General features: G+C 41.1%; 2 protein-coding genes across 2 annotated transcripts in view; both read right to left on the reverse strand.

Annotated features, from left to right (window-relative positions):
* Nucleotides 1–671: 671 nt before the first annotated feature.
* Nucleotides 672–17,117, reverse strand: LOC143137474 (5-hydroxytryptamine receptor 3A-like). Its single transcript, XM_076297686.1, has 8 exons — nucleotides 16,903–17,117; nucleotides 13,496–13,659; nucleotides 12,746–12,790; nucleotides 9,864–9,973; nucleotides 7,775–7,950; nucleotides 3,382–3,545; nucleotides 1,581–1,791; nucleotides 672–1,469 (listed from the first exon to the last, which is right to left on the reverse strand). Exons 1-8 carry the CDS (start codon nucleotides 16,904–16,906, stop codon nucleotides 1,132–1,134), a joined length of 1,212 nt encoding a protein of 403 aa, XP_076153801.1. The 5' UTR covers nucleotides 16,907–17,117; the 3' UTR covers nucleotides 672–1,131.
* Nucleotides 17,118–17,787: 670 nt separating this feature from the next.
* LOC143137475 (5-hydroxytryptamine receptor 3A-like) overlaps nucleotides 17,788–21,820 on the reverse strand; it is a 28,271-nt gene continuing 24,238 nt past the window's right edge. Inside the window, exon 9 of the mRNA XM_076297687.1 lies at nucleotides 17,788–19,304. Coding sequence (XP_076153802.1) covers nucleotides 19,060–19,304 — 245 coding nt within the window. The 3' untranslated portion in view covers nucleotides 17,788–19,059. The remainder of the gene's footprint in view (nucleotides 19,305–21,820) is intronic.

Below are 21,820 nucleotides of genomic sequence, written 5' to 3' on the forward strand. Positions count from 1 at the left end.
ACCATCCGGGGACTAGCAGTGTACTTTGTGTTGTTGGAATTGTCAGTGTGAACGCCCTCACACACTCAAATTAGGTATTAGTGCAGAAGTACTCACTCAAATTAGGTATTAGTGCAGAAGTACTCACTCAAATGAGGTATTGTAAGTGCAGAAGTACTCACTCAAATGAGGTATTGTAAGTGCAGAAGTACACACTCAAATTAGGTATTAGTGCAGAAGTACACTGTAAGTGCAGAAGTACCCACTCAAATTAGGTATTGTAAGTGCAGAAGTACACACTCAAATTAGGTATTAGTGCAGAAGTACTCACTCAAATTAGGTATTGTAGTGCAGAAGTACACTGTAAGTGCAGAAGTACACACTCAAATGAGGTATTGTAAGTGCAGAAGTACTCACTCAAATTAGGTATTGTAGTGCAGAAGTACACTGTAAGTGCAGAAGTACCCACTCAAATGAGGTATTGTAAGTGCAGAAGTACTGTAAGTACAGCTAGTGAAACCACTCTTTACCAATCCAAGCTAGAAAGACAGAGGCAGCACAGAGATACAAAATGAAGTAAACAGTGTTAATCCACTTGGCTACTGTCTTCAGGTGCAGGCAGGTCTTCCCATGATGCTTTGGGTGATGGGAGGACGTGTGTGTCCGAAACGCCTGCAGCTCAACCAGGATGAGGCGCAGCAGAGCACCATCCTCTTCAAATGGTGACCCCCTCCTGTGCCGTCAGCTGGGGGGGGAACCAGAGTTTGGATGAATGGGGGAGTCTGTAATTCTACAGGCACTGTTACACCACGGACATGGCCTCAAGGCCTGGCATTCTCCTGCAGACTGTAAGTAAGACCGTAGGTCATGGCCTCAAGGCCTGGCATTCTCCTGCAGACTGTAAGTAAGACTGTAGGTCATGGCCTCAAGGCCTGGCATTCTCCTGCAGACTGTAAGTAAGACTGTAGGTAAGGATCCCGCAGTAAGTAAGCCGCAGCCTACTGGGATCAGATGCACATGGACTTATGGACGTATCCTGAGACAGGAGTGGCCTTCACTGAGAGTAGTGGCCTTCACTGAGATGGCTCAACTTTGAGTAGTGGCCTTCACTGAGATGGTTCAACTTTGAGTAGTGGCCTTCACTGAGATGGTTCAACTTTGAGAAGTGGCCTTATAGAATAAGGAATACAATAAGGGAAACCATAAGCTATAGCATAAGTGAAGGCATAAGGTATAGCATAAGTGAAGGCATAAGGTATAGAATAAGTGAAGGCATAAGGTATAGAATAAGTGAAGGCATAAAGGTATAGAATAAGGTGTAGAATAAGGTATAGCGTAAGGTAAGGCTGACTCACCTGGCTGATTGGTCCCTTCCCCTTTATTCTTCTCTGGGGTCCTCCACTTCGAGGCCATCCTCATCAGGAAACTGACAGTGATGGTCTCCACAATGCTGCAGCCCACCAACGAGAAGACCCCAGTGCAGAACATTCCTGTGGACATGGAGATCAAGCAATTGCATTCATGGCTGCCCTCTTCCCTGCCTGAATACAATGGTGCACATGTGTGTAGGCTATATGTGTGCGTGTGTGTGTTGGACTGACCTATAACAGGAGTTTTCTGGTCTGTGGAGGGCAGGATATCGTGGAGGATGAGCAGCAGGACAGAGATGGCCAGCAGCACGGTGACCTTGAAGCTCAGCTTCTCCCCTCCTGACCCGCTGATGAAGAAGGACATTAGGTCCAAAACCAGGAAGAGCAAGACAGGAACCAGGAAGTTAATGAGGTACAGCTGGGGCCTCCTGGCGATGGTGATCTGGGCCACAGAAACACACAAAAGGGTCTTATTGGAACCGTAAGGGGTCTTCAGGTTGCAGGGCTTAAAGGAAGCACATTTACCATTTCTAAAGTTATTACACATTTTCAAACCCACCATTTTCAAATAGAATATAACCCTTCCCACTTCTAAAATTCAGCACAGTTCTTTAGAGAGAGCCCAGGTATATTCCTCCTAATTTGTCAAATCACAAAAGGATTTATAGAGTAGAGAATTACCAGTGCAAATGCTCTCTCACACAACATCTGCAGTAAATAAGCTAAACGGCCTGCTTGTGATGATGTCCTAATTGTTTATCCCCAGTTAACACCGTAACAAGGCTAATGTCACTCTAAGGTTGCTTTTAGCATCTGTTTTGCTGGAAGGGCAAGGGGGTAGCAACAGGACAACAGTGCAGAGACTGACAGGTCCGCTGGTAGGGCTAATGTTACAGTATGAGAGTGTGACCTGAAATACTGGATATTTATGGGAAAATATTGAAACCACAGTTTAAAAGTTAAAAAAAAGTGAGAAAACCGGGGTTGACAGGTATGGTAAAGAGCCAAATTTTTAGTTACTGATGTTTTAAATTGTTGAAGACAATCCAAACAAATCAGAGCTAAAAAACTAGCATAATAACCTTGTACAGTATATGTTATGGCTAAATAACTAGCATTAGCCTTGTATGGCTACAGAGCTAGCATTAGCGTACAGTATTTGTTTGATCCTGTTGTCCATGCTGATGGCTTGTGACGACCTGTTAGTTTGTTAAATGACGTCACCTCCTCGTAAGACCGAGCTACATGCGTTCCGGTTTGCGTTCACGTTCATCACAACACAATGAGTCAGAGATCATGGTAGGCTATTCACCTCGAGTAACGTAGCGTTGTCTAGTGTTTGTCTTTAGCAACACAGCAACATTGCTAACCACTTTTACCAACACCAACGGATAAAACAACACATTCCACAATATTCCATGAACAACAAGACAACATAACACATACCCTTGAGGCATTGGAATGTGTACGAGTAATTGATATCGACATTCACATTTGCTAAGCAATAAAAAGAAGTGTAAAATAGAATAGCTACGTAACGCAAACACAGGGCGCAGCCATCTTTGTTTTCAAGTCATAAGAACTCTCCGCCGAACTTGGGGGTCCACTGGTTTGTAAGAGATCGCTTCTCGTCAGACAACTTAAAATGAGCGTGTTGTGTAATTTTGCGCAACAACTTACTACTCATAAGACAAGTACGATGGACAATGGGATCACACAATAACTTCCGGTTTTTCAGACAACTTACTACTCGTTAGACGAGTAGGATGGACAACAGGATCACATGATATGATATGGCTGTAGAGCTAGTGTTAGCCTTGTACCATATATGCTATGGCTAGAGAACTAACATTACCCTTGTACATTATATGCTATGGCTACAAATCTAGTGTTAGCTTTGTTCTCTATATATTCCAGAGGTGGAAAGATAGTGTTCTCTCTGCCCTGTATAATGTGTACATCAGAGCTGGATAGCTAACATTAGCTTTGTACAGTAAATCCTATGGCTACAGAGCTAGTATTAGCTTTATACCGTATACACTAGCTGGTCCAACATATCCTGGGGGCCAATGGTCAGGTTGTCCTTGGAGACGTGGATACTGATGAGGTCCCACTCGCCCTGCGTCTGGAACACGGTGAGGGACCTCGTCGTCACATCCGAGGAGTTGGAGGAGATGACTAGACGCAGCTGGTCAACTGTGTGTGTGTGTGTGGGGGGGGGGGGTTCACCACACAGGATAATTACATTTACCAGACATGATAGCGGCACGAATGAAGAAATTAGACCAGTCTTTGAAAACAATTTTGCTCTGTGAACGTTTCATTTGAGGACCTGGTGTAAGACTGGTTCCCAGCTAATCTGCCTAAAGCAACGGTCAGTGATCAAACCCCGGTGCACTGTGTTCCAAGCATTGACGCTAACAAATGCACCACACAGTACAATCAAATGATCTCTCATGCAGTGCACTGCCAAAAATGAAATCTAACCAAGTGTTGATAATCTTATATTAAGATCAAAAAATCTATTTGGTATTGTTTTTAGTAGGGCTGCACGATATATCTAAAATGTATCGTTATCGCGATATCAACGCTTGCGATGGACATACCGCAAAGATTACTTAATTTTCGATACATTTTGATACATTTTCTGTGCCGCACGCATTCCATACAGTCTATGGTGTATTCACATTCTGAATGTCAACATATTTTACCAAACCGATGCCGTCATGCAGCCCTAGAAGCCCGTCCCCCACCAGTTTAGGTGTGTGGTGTTTTAGGTGTTGAGGCAGGAGCTAAGTCGTGATGGCTGAAGATAGTGAGTCAAGCGAGGTAGGCTACACTTAGGTGAAGAGGAATTGGTGACTAAAAGGAAAAACACGTCTGTTATATGGAAATATTTTGGTTTTATGAAGGCCGACTTACAAACACAGCGCCAAATGCGTCCTTCTCCACCGTGTTCAAATAAACAATTTCTTTCGTTGTTGTTATAGGATCAGAAGATAGCCTATCTGTCTTTCACTGTAAGGCTTGTATTTCATAATTTGCATTTAGCAAAAGCCCCAGACAGCAGCAGAGAGGTAATCAGGATTCGTTATTTGTAAAAGTTGTTTAGCCTACTTTGTTAGCCTGGACTGTGTGATCGCAGCCACTTACTTTCACTTTCCGCTGCCCTCGTAGTCGGCATGCCAGTAGCCTAATAACGTGGGATGCGCAGCGTATGAGGTTACAGACTGGGATACTTAAGATTTTAGATGAGTGACCGCCGCGATATAGCTTAAGTACAGTAGCTTTTTTGCTAGGCCCAGCGAAGGCTGGCAATGTGGAATATTCCGCTGGTTGGTGCGCAAGTATTCAGATTGGCTGTCTATCCGTCTTTTACGAGGATTTTCTTGGAGCACATCTTCCACACAACTTCGATAGCCTAGTCAGTGGGTATCTTAGCTGTCCACCTAGGCTACATAATATACTGCTCAAAAAATTAAAGGAACACTTACAGTTTTCCACAATTGTTCAAACCAATTTTTTGAAACCTTCCACCCTTCTCTCCATTCTCAAACTACATTCACAGAATGTCTGACCGTTCTTGCAAAATAAAACACTCGCCTTAAAAGTGTTTCTTCTGCTCAGAATCAAACAGTGTCAGCACCAATCCAGTGTATGATTGAAGTGTCCCCTTAATTTTTGAGCAGTATATTTTATATTGTTTATGTAGAAAATTATACATTTATTTCTGTAATTATACATTTACCCCCCCCCCACCCTTCAGTCTATGTTAGCAGCAAGTAGAATGGAGAAAAACATTAAATATTTAAATATCGCAAGTTATATTGTTATCGCAGTACTCAATAATGTTATCGCATATCGCATGTTTTCCTAATATCGTGCAGCCCTAGTTTTTAGTATGAAAAGACTTACCTAGCGCTCTCTCGAAAGATCATTTTGACTTAATTTAAGAAGACTTTGTTTTAAGGACATGTTTGTGCATGCCTGTAGGCAGCCACTCTGAAGCAGTAAAGGTGATTCAAAACGAGTCAGAAAAGTCGAGACAGGACCAATTGTCAAAATTTCGGTGTCCACCACTCTAATTCATCCAAAACAAACCAGAAAAGGGACTCAAAGTGCTAAATACCGGAATTATCCTTTAATATAATGCAGTCAGGTCCTCTTTTGTTTAGGGGTGCACGGATCCAATATTAGGATCGGATATCGGCCCCGATATTGACAAAATAGCTGGATTGGGGATTTGAAAAATTAGCAGATCCATGGACCTATCCGAATTTACTTCAACTTCTGAGCTACTGTATGACATGCAACAAGCCACTTAGCACTAACTAGACATTTCCTCTGGTGTTTGTCATTAAATGACTACATTTTAGGCTATGCCATTGTCTTTACAGTCTGCCATTGTCTTTACAGTCTGGCAATTTAGAGTCTGCCATTGTCTTTACAGTCTGCCATTGTCTTTACAGTCAGTCATTATGTTTCTGGTTTACTATTCATTATTTTATTACCCACCATTTTTACGTTTGATTGATTCATGCGTTTCTGTTGCATTTTTAGGTAGGCTAACACGTTCAATGCATGACGGTCAACACACAATAGTCAAGCCAAAACACATTGTCATTTTGATCTCTTATCTGATAAACTGTTCATGGTATCAAGACATGCAAATGTTCACACAAGCTGTTAAAAACTTCTCATTTATTAGTTAAAACTTACAACTTTGTATACTGTTTACCACCATTGAAACTCCATGTGAACTTAGCTTATTGTGGGGAAACCGAGGGACTGTACCATTATGGGTAAATGGAGGGGTTTCTCGGGTGAAACCATTTTGGCAGGGGTGTTTTAATGTATATTACTAATACTAGTGCAGTGCCCGTTCAAACATGCTATTCCTGTAGCCCAATTACATGCCTGTAGGTAGGCCTGCTTTAGAAATAGGATGATAGGGAAAAACATAATTCCAGGTAAGCATTCAATAATGAATACAGATAATATAATAATATAATAAATGTGAAAAGTGAGCAGAATTTAAGCATGGTTGCATGTGACATTTTTTACAAATCAAAATGACACAATCCTAACAGCTGTTTTGAGTCAAGGTTATATGCTTAGCCTATTGAATAACTTGATAGAGAAAATAAACCATTTTGTGGAATGATGCATCATCATATGAAATTTGCAACGGTGTGACTCAAAAACAGTCTCTGGTGGCCTATAAGTGACATCACACTCTGTCTGCCACTCGTTGCTGTTGCTGGTTATGCTTTGCATGTGTAGCATTCTGAGACGTTCTTTAATTCAGGAACATTTTCGCTCGTTTCATTTTTGGACCTTGCAGTTGGAATTGTCCTTTGCTTATTCAAAGTCTAAAGACAGTCCAAAGTAGCCTGGGCTATTCGAAGTGTCAGTTTATTGCTGGTTATGCTTTGCATGTGTGGCATTCTGAGACGTTCTTTAATTCGGGACCATTATCGCTCGTTTCAATTTTGGAATTTTTTACGTCATTTTGAAAAGCCACTGCATACCTGTGTGTTGCCGTGTTGTTGCAAAATCCGCTGAGTCATTTTATGCAAGCAAACCGCATACAGGGGGTCTTTATTGTTGAGTTCAGACATGTTAACACATCTTGCACTCGCTTAACCTTTTACCCGTGTAACCTACACTGATCCAGTTCTGCCAAAGCCCTCCTTCCATCCTCACTGGTAGCTTACAGTACAGTGCTGTGTGGGAGGGGGAGTGGCTAGCAACGAAAGCCCATGTGTGCTTCTTTTACCGATATATTTAACGATATCTTTTGCATTTCTTATTCAAACAACGTCAAATTTGGCACTGTACTTACTCATGCCCGTAGCAAGACACCTGCCACCTGTTTGAAATCAGTCTGACAAACGGTCAGTGAGATATGCGTGCCACAGACAGACAGACAGACACACAGACGCTTCTTGCTTCATACTGTAGATAGATGGGATTTTTATCTGCACAAAACTTGTTTTGGTGGGAGAAAGTTGTTGTATTTGTGTGTTTTATGTTTGCTTGTTAGATTTATTATTTAGCAATAACTGTGAACTTGAATTTGAATGCGGTTCTAAGTTGCTGCTGGTGCACAATTGTTTATTTTTTAATACTAATAGTAGTAATAATAATAGTAATAATACATTACATTTATATCTAAGTGTTATGTTTTTTTTGTTGTTTTTTTAAGTGATTTAGTTAGGGAAAGAATGTTTAAGTTAGGCCTGATGCCTTTAGTCTTTTCCACAAGGTGGTTTATTAATTTAACATGGTATCGGTTTGGTATCGGGTATCGACCGATGCACAAAGCCCAGGCATCGGTATCGGTATCGAGACTGAAAAAGTCGGATCGGTGCATCCCTACTTTTGTTTTGTATTGATTTTGACACACACACACACACACTCACTTGTGTTGAGCAAGGTCAAAAGTGTGAGTTGGCATTTCTGTGTGTCGAAGGGGAACTTGTACAGATCCATGTTGCAGGTGCTGGTGATCTTGTAAGTGTCTCCGAAGGAGACCCTGCCAGCTGACATCAGTACGACCTCGGGGGCACTCTCAGCCCCGCTGTGCATCGCCTCAATGCTGAGGACATACAGAAGGAAGACATTCTTTAAAGCAATCTTGGGCCTTTATTTTACAGTTACAGGGCAGTTTACACTGAAGAGGCGAGTGAGAGAGAGGGAGGAAAGAGGGGTGAGGGAGGGAGGGAGGAAAGAGGGAAGGAGGAGAGAGAGGGGTGAGGGAGGGAGGAGAGAGAGGGGGAAGGGACCTGTGAGAGAGAGAGAGGGATGAGGGTGAGAGGGGAACTGTAAAAGACTCATTGGGAATGTGGACATTCATATTCTGATATTAACCTGTTTAAGACTCTACAACACTACCATGCCATACTTTTTAAAATACTTTTTAATTATTACACGGCTCTTCATAGTGCTGCAGAATGCTCCATTCACTTGAATGGGCCTTCCCAACGTTCGGCGGTCTGCTAATTCTGAATAACAGACCGTTGCTAAGTATAACAGACCGCTGTCAAGGAAAATGGGCTTTGTGCTTCTAAGTCAATTCTTTCATATCACTATGCAAGGATTGGAACTTCATTCAAAAGTGAAAGCAGACGGTTGATCAGCTGTGTTCTAAAGAATGTTTGATTCAAGTTCAGCGTGTGTTGTGGCGAACTATTTGTTTCTCAGCAAAAGCCATGATGAAATGGTAACAAATAGGCTATAGCCTAGGCTATGTAGGCTAAAGAGTCATATCGTGGGGAGTTTATAGCCGTGTAATAAGCGGGGTCCGGGGTCCGCTGCGCGTCGGGGTCCGGTTCGCCCTGTCGGGACCTATCTCCCGACAATGGCCGGCGTTCTATACATTATCCCTTACTTAATGAGCTCTTATACTTTAATATTTCTACTAGTCTTTGCTTTTGTTCATGTAAAACGGGCGGGGTATGTGTAGAGACTACTGCCATATTGGCGTTACAAACTAACCCCATGCATTTCTATGGAGGATTCTTTGAGTGATGTGTCTCCTCATTAGAAACATTCTCTGGTGCAGACCTATTAAGGAGATCAAGTCACAAGAAATTATATTAAATTAGATTAGATTACATGAATTTTATTGTCCCAGAAGGGAAATTTGTCTTGTGCATACAGTTCTACATACCGCTGCTTAACATACAACACATACACCAAATCAACACAACTTAACACGCGGCAGTAGACAGGTAAACACAAAACACACGGCAGCAGACAGGTAAACAGAAAATACACGGGGGAGCAGAAACATGCACAATCATAACAACCAGAAAAGAGCACAAACTGGCCACCAGGGGGACACAGTGAGTCCAGGCAGGATCCTGATAGTGTGTGTGTCAGTAGTGTTTAGCTGTGGGTGTGTAAACCCCAAAGTGTGTTGCAAGATGGCCGCTGTGAGAGGGGACTTGCGTAAAAAGGACTTTGTCTGCACTTCCTGCCTTGTTAGTTTCCCTCCATTTCTGCTCTCACCTGTTCACCGTTATATATAGTCTAGTCCTGTCACTCTGTTAACTGGGCTGTGTAGTTCTACACCCTGATGTTCCTTTGTCAGTTTGTCTCACTTATGTGTTACGTCCGAGCCTATGAGTTTGTAATTGTGATTTTTTAATCTGACTGTCTGTTGGATTGGACCCTCTGCTTCATGTTTTGCCTGTCTGTCTATTTGTCTGGAACCCAACAACGACCCCAACGACCCCAACGACCCACGCCTCTCCCTTGGAGTTTGCCTCAGTCTGCTGACTTGGACACCTCCTGTCCTGTGTATGACCTGCCTGTCTAGAGTTTTTGTCTTTGCCTGCTGTCTGGATTTGTTTGTAAATAAAGTGTGTTTGACTGTACTCCTGCCTCAAGAGTCTTGCACTTGGGTACTTTCCTGCTCACCCCTCACACACACACACACACACACACACACACACACACACACACACACACACACACACAATATGCAGTCTGAGTCGGATCTCTCACCTCTCCATGATGGTGAAGTAGGGTCTCCACACGTATTCTTTGGGGACGTTGATCTGACGGATGCCACAGAAGTCCTCAGGGTTCCAGCGGAGGAGCTCATTGGTCCAGTACTGCAGAGAGGAAGAGGAGGAGAAGAGAGGAGAGGAGGAAAGAAGAGGAGAGCAGAGGAGGAGAAGAGGACAGGAGGGGAGGAGGAGGAGAAGAGGACAGAAGGAGGACAGCAGAGGAGAAGAGAGGAGGAGGAGAAGAGGAGGAGGAGAGCAGAGGTGGAGGAGGAGAGCAGAGGTGGAGGGGAGGAGGAGAGAGGAGGAGGAGAGCAGAGGTGGAGGGGAGGAGGAGAGAGGAGGAAGAGAGCAGAGGAGGAGAAGAGAGGACAGGAGGAGGAGAAGAGAGGAGAGGAGGAGGAAAAGAGAGGAGGAGAGGACAGGAGAGAGGAGGAGGGGGAGAAGGAGAAGACTAGTGTACTGTACACACACAGAACCAAAACTGTATACACAAACATATAAACTAAAGTGTACATTCACACAAATGGAAGTGTACACACACATAAACTAAATTGCACACACACACACACATAAACTAAATTGCACACACACACACATAAACTAAATTGTACACACACACACACACATAAACTAAATTGCACACACACACACACACATAAACTAAATTGCACACACACACACATAAACTAAATTGTACACACACACATAAACTAAATTGTACACACACACACATAAACTAAATTGTACACACACACATAAACTAAATTGCACACACACACACACATAAACTAAATTGTACACACACACACACACATAAACTAAATTGTACACACACACATAAACTAAATTGTACACACACACACATAAACTAAATTGCACACACACACACACATAAACTAAATTGTACACACACACATAAACTAAATTGTACACACACTGTACACACACACATAAACTAAATTGCACACACACATAAACTAAATTGTACACACACACATAAACTAAATTGTACACACACACATAAACTAAATTGCACACACACACACATAAACAAAAGTGTACATGGGCATTTCTCAGATTTCGGGCCTATTTGGGTAACTGAAATTTTGAAAAATAAAATTCTAAATTTTACTAATTAGTATGCATCAAGTTATCAGTCATTTTGATAGTAGTAACCTTGTGAGCTTGGTTGAGACCACAATATAAGGGAATCTATGATTTTTTGTCATTTTTCAGGTAAATGTCATTACCATCACATCATCTAATATGTACATTTTAAAGATGAAATGGTCAATCAATGATCAATCAATAATCAATTATGGTTTCACATGAAGTCTATTTTATCTTGAACTTATTAGAATTGTTGAATTTTACTTACAACATGAATTATAGTCGTTGAAGTATCTTATTTTTTGATTTTTTCACTCGACCCTGGCTTGGAATTTCATTTATTTGAAATAAATGCCATATATCATATCTGTTTTCATCCAGTGGCAATTTAGACTGTCCAACATTGTCAAAAATATCTAATTAATGTAATTTATTGTAATTTATACATAATCTATTGGCAAAAATATGCATGGTGATGGTGATGACATTGCAGTTCTGGTAATGACATTTGTTGCGGTGATGACAAATCACTGATCGTAATCTATTGCAATTAAATGTTTATAATTTAGAAACCCAAGTTGAACTGACTTTGTGAAAAAAAAAACTTATTTCTTTTAAAAAGAGTACTTTAAATGTATCTGCAAAAATGTCATCACCAACACAGTCGTCATTACCACTACATTTCAAGCTATAATGTGCTGGTAATGACTGTGCTGGTGATGACATTTATACCGAAAAACTACCCTGAGAAGCAAAAATTATCACCATGCAAGTGTAGCTAGCTTTCTACATGTAATGTACATCATTTAAACTATTAAAATAATTTTAAAATTTCAGGAATATTCAAAAATACAGAAATACAATGCGTATGGTAATGACACATAATAAGTGTACATGCCCAAAACGAGGGATAAAGAGTAGATTTTCTTATGTTTCTGGACATCAAGGCATCAATATTTCTGCTTGACACCCATGTATTCCACTGTGATATTAGGTGACCATGGTTACCAAATATTTTTTTGATGAAAAAACAGTAGCAAAGTGCTTTTATGTAGAGTGTGCTGGTAATGACGGCTAAACCATGGGACAGGTATACATTAAGCAAAATAAAGCAGGAAATGCATATATATGCATAATGTGTGCATGCAGTTCATTAGTTCAGATAACATTTAATTCATATGCATGATTTTTTAAATTAATTTTTGATAAATAATGTTTGAGATATGGCACAATATGTGAAAACTCTGGTTGCGGACAACACCAAAACACTGATATTGTACCATAAAAAACCAATAAAATGTGTCTAAATCATGAGTAGGAGCAACCATTAAAAAAGTCTAGGCTTGTTTTTCTTTATACTAATTAGTGATGCTAAACATTATTAGATTTAATGTGTTTTTAATAGAATTACACCCTGTGGACAGAAATAGGCCCCAATTCTGGGAAATACCCACATACACATACATGAATATACACACATAAACAAAAGTGTATATACACACACACATACACGCACACACATAAACAAAAGTGTACATACACATACACACACACATAAACTAAAGTGTACACACACACACACACACATAAACTAAAGTGTGCATACACATACATGAAAATACACCCACAAACAAAAGTGTATATACACACACACACATAAACTAAAGTGAAATTGTCGTGACACAAATGGAAGTGTATATACACACAGAATCAGAAAAGCCTATAGACAGACACCAGTTTGTAGATGGGATCGGACTGACTACTCACAGCAGACAGGCTCACTCCACTGGTGAAGCTCTGCAACTTCTCATCCTGTCATAAAACACACACATGAACCACAGATACAGACACACCATGTGACACAAAACAACACAATGTGATGGTGAACAAGCTGAGATACACACACACACACTCACCACGTCTATGATGACGTAGAGACACACACACTCACCACGTCTATCATGACAGAGACACACACACTCACCACGTCTATCATGACATAGAGACACACACACACCAGGTCTATAATGAAGCAGAGATATACACACTCACCACGTCTATGATGACGAACACACACACACTCACCACGTCTATGATGACGTACACACACACACACACTCACCACGTCTATGATGACGTAGAGGTAAAGGTCTACGGTGGCGTACACACACACACACACTCACCACGTCTATGATGACGTACACACACACTCACCACGTCTACGATGACGTACACACACACACACACTCACCACGTCTATGATGACGTAGAGGTAAAGGTCTACGGTGGCGTACACACACACACACACTCACCACGTCTATGATGACGTACACACACACTCACCACGTCTACGATGACGTACACACACACACACACTCACCACGTCTATGATGACGTAGAGGTAAAGGTCTACGGTGGCGTACACACACACACACACACACACCACATCTATGATGATGTAGAGACACACACACACTCACCACGTCTACGATGACGTACACACACACACACACTCACCACGTCTACGATGACGTAGAGGTAAAGGTCTACGGTGGCGTAGGTGGGAGTCCTCCAGTTCCTGACGGGGCGCACGGCTGAGAGGCTGTGGTTGTTGGATCCCACCCCCAGGTGCTCCAGCAGAGACAGGTAACTACAGTTAAGAGACTCCGAACACACTGCACCTGAGACACATCACATCCTATATGAGACAGGTAACTACAGGTAAGAGACACATCACATCCTATATGAGACAGGTAACTACAGGTAAGAGACACATCACATCCTATATGAGACAGGTAACTACAGGTAAGAGACTCCGAACACACTGCACCTGAGACACATCACATTCTATATGAGACAGGTAACTACAGGTAAGAGACACATCACATCCTATATGAGACAGGTAACTACAGGTAAGAGACTCCGAACACACTGCACCTGAGACACATCACATCCTATATGAGACAGGTAACTACAGGTAAGAGACACATCACATCCTATATGAGACAGGTAACTACAGGTATGAGACACATCACATCCTATGAGACAGGTAACTACAGGTATGAGACACATCACATCCTATATGAGACACATCACATCCTGTATGAGACAGGTAACTACAGGTATGAGACACATCACATCCTATATGAGACAGGTAACTACAGGTAAGAGACACATCACATCCTATATGAGACATCACATCCTATATGAGACAGGTAACTACAGGTAAGAGACACATCACATCCTATATGAGACAGGTAACTACGGGTATGAGACAGGTAACTACAGGTAAGAGACACATCACATCCTATATGAGACAGGTAACTACAGTTAAGAGACTCTGCACACACTGCACCTGAGACACATCACATCCTATATGAGACAGGTAACTACAGGTAAGAGACTCTGCACACACTCCATCTGAAACACATCAGATTGGTGACTACTTATCATATGGGTCTTCAGACTGCTGCAGAAACTCAGCAGACTCTGCATCATGCCAGAGTCCTATTCTGATTTTTATGCCCAGAAAGATATTTTTCTTTAATTATTAATTGGTAGCACCTAATTATAATCAGTTATGATCAAATAAGTTGCACCTCTGTACTATTTGTGATTATTACACGGCTCTTCACAATGCAAGTAGAACGCTCCATTGACTTGAATGGGATTTCCCAAAGTTCTAGAGGTCATTAATTTCGACTAGAGCCACGGTTGTCAAACTGAGGTACGCGTACTCCCAGGGGTACGTGGACTGATTTCAGGGGGTACGCGAAAAAAGATCTAAGTCATATGCCTTTTCAAACGTTTTCTCTATCCCACTTTGGTAACTTAACTTGGTAACTTAACTTCCGCATTTGCACTGCACATTAAAAACTTATTTTCTCCGCATTAACAAAATATTCGAGAGTGGAGACAGAGAGGGTAAAACAGCGTTTCTCAAACTGTGGGTCGCGACCGGAGACATGCCAGGTGGGGCGCTAACTGACGTGAAAAACAGGAGTTTTTTATTTATTTTTTTATCTGTAGCCTAGGCCCAGGTAGCATCCGATGCGCAATGGACGCACTGTGTTATTCATAGGGAAGCGCTCGTGTCAAGGCAGCTTAGTTAGTCCCGACCTGAATGAGATTTTGAACGAGGTTGTGAGAGTGGTGAATTTCATCAAGACCCGGCCCTTAAAAGCGTGTCTATTCTCCGCACTTTGAGAGGACATGGGAGCTGACCAAAAGGCTGTACTGTTTCACAGCGAGGCAAGGTGGCTTTCCCGAGGTAAAGTGCTGTCGCGTGTTTGAGCTCCGAGTCGCCTCTTCTTGGAGGAAGAGCGCATGTTTGAATCCGCAAGCACGTTCACTAATGAACGTTTCTTGACGAAGCTGGCCTACCTTAGCGATATATTTGGAAAGCTCAATGAGTTAAATCTCCAGTTACAAGGCAAAGACAAGCACCTAGCAGATAAGATCACTGCATTCAACAAGACATTGTGTGAGATTAGGTGCAGATCTATTTAAAATCATTATATTCAGCACATTTGTAGGCCTATCATATGTTGACTATTGATGAGATTTGTATATGTTTATGATCCTATTCACTATTCTCGACAAAATTGATAAAAATAAATATTAATAAAACTATTTAAAAAAAAAAACTTGTTAACAATTGGTGGTGTTGGGGGTACTCCGGAAGATCATAATGTTTCAGGGGGTACATGCCTGTGAAAAGTTTGGGAACCACTGGACTAGAGGACCTCTGAAAAATGAATGACCGCTGTCAATGGCAACGGAGTTTGTGCTTCTAATTCAGGTCTTTCATATCACTCTGCAAGTACTGGAACTTCGTTCAAAAGTGAAAAACAGATGGTTGATCAGCTGTGTACTAAAGAATGTTTGATTCAAGTTCTGCTGTGTTGTTGCGAACTACTTGTTTCTCAGCAAAAGCCACGATGAACGGTAACAAATAGGCTATAGCCTAGGCTATGTGGGGAGTTAATTGTTTCATTTTGGCAAGTAACCGTGTAATAAACGGGATAATGTATAGAATGCCGGTCATTATCGGGAAATAGGTCCCTTCTGGGCGGAACAAGACAACTCCGCTGTGTCGGGGTCCGGTTCGCCCTGTCGGGACCTATTTCCCGATAATGACCGGAGCTATACATTATCCCTTACATCATTTCTCAACTGGAACTGGGGGTTGAACTTTTAGTGAATCAGTTTTTAATCTAAAAAAACACACTTTACATACAATACATAACTATAACAATGATGACAAACATGTTTAACTATATTTTTAAAATGTAGAAATTATGATGATATATATACACACACATACAGAGAGAGAGAGAAAGACAGTTTTATCTGTGAAGCGACCTTGGGTGTCCTGAAAGGCGTTTTAAATAAAATGTATTATTATTATTATTTTTAAAATGTAGAAATTATGATGATTTATATATATATATATATATATATATATATATATATATATACATACAGAGAGAGAGAGAGAGACAGCGCTCAACCAGTGTGCACACACCACATCTGAAACACATCAGACTGGAGGCCACACATCTATGAGCATCTATTATATGGACCTAACATACACATATTCAGACAGATAACAGATAATACTGCCTATCGCTATATGAACCTAACATACATATCTTCAGACATATAGGTCTCTTTGTTTTCTTCTTAAAATATGTCAAATTAATTAATGAAATAATGAGAGAAGTAATTGACAAGGTTAGAATATTTTTTATATATATATTTTTTACTTTTTTTATTGAAGATAAATTAATTTTGTCAACGACTCCTCAATTTGCTTGTCTTTCAAAAATATTTCTGTCGCCCAGAAGTGACCCAAAACTTTTGAACAGTAGCATGTATGCACGCACACACACACACACACACACTCTAAAGTGCAAACTCACCCATGACAGCCGTAAGACTCAGTAGCATCCACAGATGCATGTTCACCTGACCATGCATGTTCACCTGACGTATGAGCTCCAGACTGCTCAGGTGAGTCTCCCTCAGGTATAAGCCCCAAACCACTCAGGTGAGTCTCCCTCAGGTATGAGCCCCAGACGGCTCAGGTGAGCCTCTTATACTGTCTGCTGTGGTCCAGGTAGGCTTGTGACCACACCTACACGCACACACACACCACATGATGTTTGACTGAGACATGGACACACACACACACACACACACGTTTGACTGAAACAGCCACCTAGGCTGATGTTTGGTTGTATCATAGGGTCACACACACACACACACACACACACACACACACACACGTAGATAGGCTTAAACAGACATGCATATGTTCATATGATCAGCTGTCCTGTTTGCCCATTAGCTTTTCTTTGGTTGCATTATGGACATGGACCTGAAAAGGGTTAATAAAGCAGCCCTGTGTGTGATGAATGCCTTGGAAACACGAGAACATCAAATCTCTCTCACACACACACACACACAAACACACAGAGAGAGAGATTGAAACCCACATTCACACAAAGGTTCAGACACATGCTCAGAGACACAAAAACACACTAATTAGACAAACACATGACGAGTTTGGTTCCAAAATGCTATATCCTCCATTTTGATGAATTTTCATAAATCATTTTTTTTTTTTTTTATTGTTTTCCCAGTAATTTCAGTGGAAATGTAAATGGGTTATCGTTGTTGTTTCAGGTAATCGATATTACCTGAAATACACAATTAAATAACGTTTTGGAACCAAACATGTAAACATGTACTTACATAAAACCTAACCACACAGAGATGCAGAACACTCACATAGGACACACAAGCAAAATACACACGACTTATCTTTATCAAACACACACAAACAAAATACACACTGACTTATCTGTATCAAACATACACAAACAAAATACACACCGACTTATCTTTATCAAACACACACATACAAAATACACACTGACTTATCTGTATCAAACATACACAAACAAAATACACACTGAGTTATCTTTATCAAACATCCACAAATAAAATACACATCGACTTATCTTTATCAATTATCTTTATCTATTATCTTTAGCAGACAGTTTTATCCCAGGGAACTTACTTATGTCAATTATATTACAAGGGCCATTGTCCACGGAGCAACTTGGGGTTAAGTGTCTTACTGAAGGGCGACTAAGCTACCACTGCACACAGTGTTGTGCCTGAATGCGTTCATTGAACGATAGTTATTCAAACGAAATACAACAGAGGGCTTTTTAACCTACAAGGCCATTCTGGTATGTTCAGATGTGTTCTCTATCTATCTATGTTGAGGTAACTAGAATTGCGTTTCCGAGGAACTGCAAGAGTGGGTTTGATCAGAGGCATGGAACTCGGCTTCATCCAAGGATTCCAACGGTACCTCATTTATGAAAATCGGACATACGAGTCAAAAGTTACATGCACACACCTTCACAGACACAGACAGCACAGCCCATTAGGCAGCTACCAGATGGCTTAGAACTCTGCCAGGAGCAAGCTGTGATCTCATAATCGAAATTCAAATCCTGAACATTCCGCCATTCATTTCAATGGGGCCAAAAACGCAGAAAAACGGAAATAACGCAAAAACGACAAGGGGCAGCCACACGAAAAATGTAAGCAAGCTACATCGGTTTGGGCCTGAATTTTTAGAGTTGGAACCGTATCGATAGCTCAAATGCTCTAGGAGCAGTAGTCCGTGCAAAAAATGGGTGAACGGGAATAATAAATAAGAAAACTTAAGAACAACAACAGTGGGCTTGCTGGATCAAACCCACTAACTAGAATTGCGCTTCCGAGGAACTGCAAGAGTGGGTTTGATCAGGTGCAGTTTGGGCACACGGACCAAATCTCTGCGAGGAATTTCTCTGGGAATACTGAAGGTAGGGGTGATCTACCTCTCTGGCGTGTTTCATTTGGTCCTTGGTTAAAACATAATGTTTGTTTTTTTTGTACAAAAGCATCTAATACATTTAAACATAAACACAAACAAATGTGACTTCTTGTGAAATCCCTAACGGCAACTTTAAGTTTATTTATTAATTTTTTTTCTTACAATTAATTTACTGATGCAGCTAGTGCGACCACTCTTTACCAATCCAAGCTAGAAAGACAGAGGCAGCACAGAGATACAAAATGAAGTAAACAGTGTTAATCCACTTGGCTACTGTCTTCAGGTGCAGGCAGGTCTTCCCATGATGCTTTGGGTGATGGGAGGACGTGTGTGTCCGTAACGCCTGCAGCTCAACCAGGATGAGGCGCAGCAGAGACGAATCGTCCTCCTTCCTCTCCATCGACGGAACCACTCCCGTGCCGTCAGCTGTGGGGGAAACCAGACATTGTGGGCAGCCGTGGCCTACTGGTTAGCGCAGGGGTCGGGAACCTTTTTTGCCTGGAGAGCCACTTTTACCAATTTTTTTTTTTTAATCTCAGAAGAGCCACATAACAGTGGCGCGGGAAGTGGGGGTGCGGCAGGTGCTGCAGCACCCCCTGGTGGCGAAGCTTTAAAACCTCGATGACAATAAAATTATAGTTTATGAAAATCTCTGGTTGTTGTTTCTGTTCCACGACATTTTGTATGACATGTTTGGGTTGTGAGATGAAGAAAGGGATAATTTTAATAATAAGCCTATATCGTTTTTGTATACATACTTTAATTGTATGTGTTTGTGATTGCTGTAGAAAGTAATTGGGCTATTGCACGTTCTGTATATATACGCACTAATTGCTGTATGATGCTAATGATCATTCTGTCACATCTCCAACTTTACGTTTGTTATTGCTATAGAAAGTAATTGGTCTATTGCATGTTCTGTATATTTTACGCACTGTTGTATGATGTTGATGATCATTCTGTCACATCTCCGTCTTCTTTTTCCTGCCGCCGTGCAGGCCCAGATGGGAGCCTGTCGCTTTTATTTGATGTGTTTGTGATTACGAAAGTAATTAGGCTATTGCATGTTCTGTATATTTCACACAGTAGCCTAATTGTTGTATGCTCATGATCATTCTGTTATGTGATTTAACCTGGTTTCGATGAATTGTTAGAATGAAATAAAGTCCGCTACACCTGCACCAGCTCCCAATGAATGCTTAATTTATTGCGAAGTTTCGGGCACTAGCCCTCTGATCAAGGGCGAGTGCCCGAAACGTCGCAATAAATTAAGCATTTGTTGGGAGCTGCTGTAGCGGACTTTTTTTCATTCTTCCATTTTTTACCTTTTTGTCCAGCACACAACTTAATACTTTGGATGTGCATGCTTTATTCCTTTTTTATTTTGATGAATTGTTAGGCATAGCCTAGGCTACTTGTGGTAGTTTTTAAAATAAACATTGTCATCTAACACCATCCTGACGCAGCGAGCTCTTTGTTTTAACAGACAGTTTGATAATGGATATATTATCCATATTATACAATTTACATTGATTGCACTAGGCAAATAATATTTTAGTTTGTATGTACGCATTTACACAGATATTTATGTATATTATTTTTTCATCGCTGGTCTTTGGAGTTCGCTTGTTGCGATATAGGTTGTGCGAACTGTCAGCTCATCTGTTCTTCATGCAGGGGAGGGGCGAGTGTTTTTTTTATTTGTTTTAAGGAGACAGAGGTAGAGTGGTCTGCAGCCTGTGTAACATAGTATCTTTAGAATTCTATAAACTCTACGTGGACGCCCCCCCACCCCCGGCCGCATCCGCACCCCCTGCCGAAAATGTCTTCCTGCGCGCCTGCCACAAAGACGGTTACAAGAAAAAGTTTAGATATTTAACGTACATTTACTTTCATTCAACAGAGGATTTTTAAATACATGTTCTACTAGTTTTAAAAGTAATGTGCAAGTAACTTGAAATGTAAAGTGGAATGACAGAAGTATAGGCCTTAGGCGTCCCATGTAGGCTAAACACCACCCCCTATTTTCCCAGTGTTCTTTTGGTATGCAAGAATTGAGGCTGTCATCATTTAAGGGCAACTCCACGCAAAACTGTCATATATCCATAACGCCAACATGGCATTGTGTTGGCGTTATGGATGTGACAGTTTTGCGCGGAATTGCCCTTAAACGTGAGCGCAGGTTTGTCTTTATATTTTTCATATGTGAGAAATATTTCTCATATGCAAGTGGAACCGAACAGGGTTAACACAGCAATACCTCACGGGATCAAAAGAGTATAGACCCTTTCATCAATAAAAACAAAAACAATGCTTGAACGTTCTATTTGATTCCCAATCTACTTCCTCTGCATTAAGATAACATATGGAATGTTAAAACAGAAGCCTCTTAAAAGGGTCTATATACTTATACTAGAACACTTATACTTACTTATACATGACTAATACAGACATTACAGACATTATTACTACATTATTAGACATGATTACTTGATCAGCTGGAGACTTCGCTCACTGTCATGCACAACTGACAGACTGAGGAAGTAATTTGTCCCCAGGGCCATTGAACTGTTCAATGCTTCGCTAAAGGGTAGAGGAGAGATACTGTAGACTTGTCTGCATAGTCTGTCTGCCTCTTCACCTTCTCCATGTTTGTGTGCGTACTGTCCACTAGCCTACCGTTTTACTGCTATGCTGTTTACATGCTATATTAGCTGTTCTCTAGACTTTATTCTTGCACTGTTGCACTGTTAGACTTACTTATTTGCACCATCACCATGACACTCACTCTCATAGAGCACCTTGTCATGCATATGGAACTGCAGGCTCAGTCCCTGCCCTATCACTGCAAGCGCCTCATGCTTGATCATCCTTAAGCACACTATGTGGATATATGATTTAGTTTTTTTTAGTATATTTATTATTTTAGTATTTTTTTTTAT

The sequence above is a fragment of the Alosa pseudoharengus genome, unplaced genomic scaffold (genome assembly GCF_046254945.1).
Source record: "Alosa pseudoharengus isolate Yale_2024_CS ecotype anadromous, Long Island Sound unplaced genomic scaffold, YU_APseudo_1.1 YU_APseudo_1.1_scf_21, whole genome shotgun sequence".
Lineage (NCBI taxonomy): Eukaryota > Metazoa > Chordata > Actinopteri > Clupeiformes > Clupeidae > Alosa > Alosa pseudoharengus.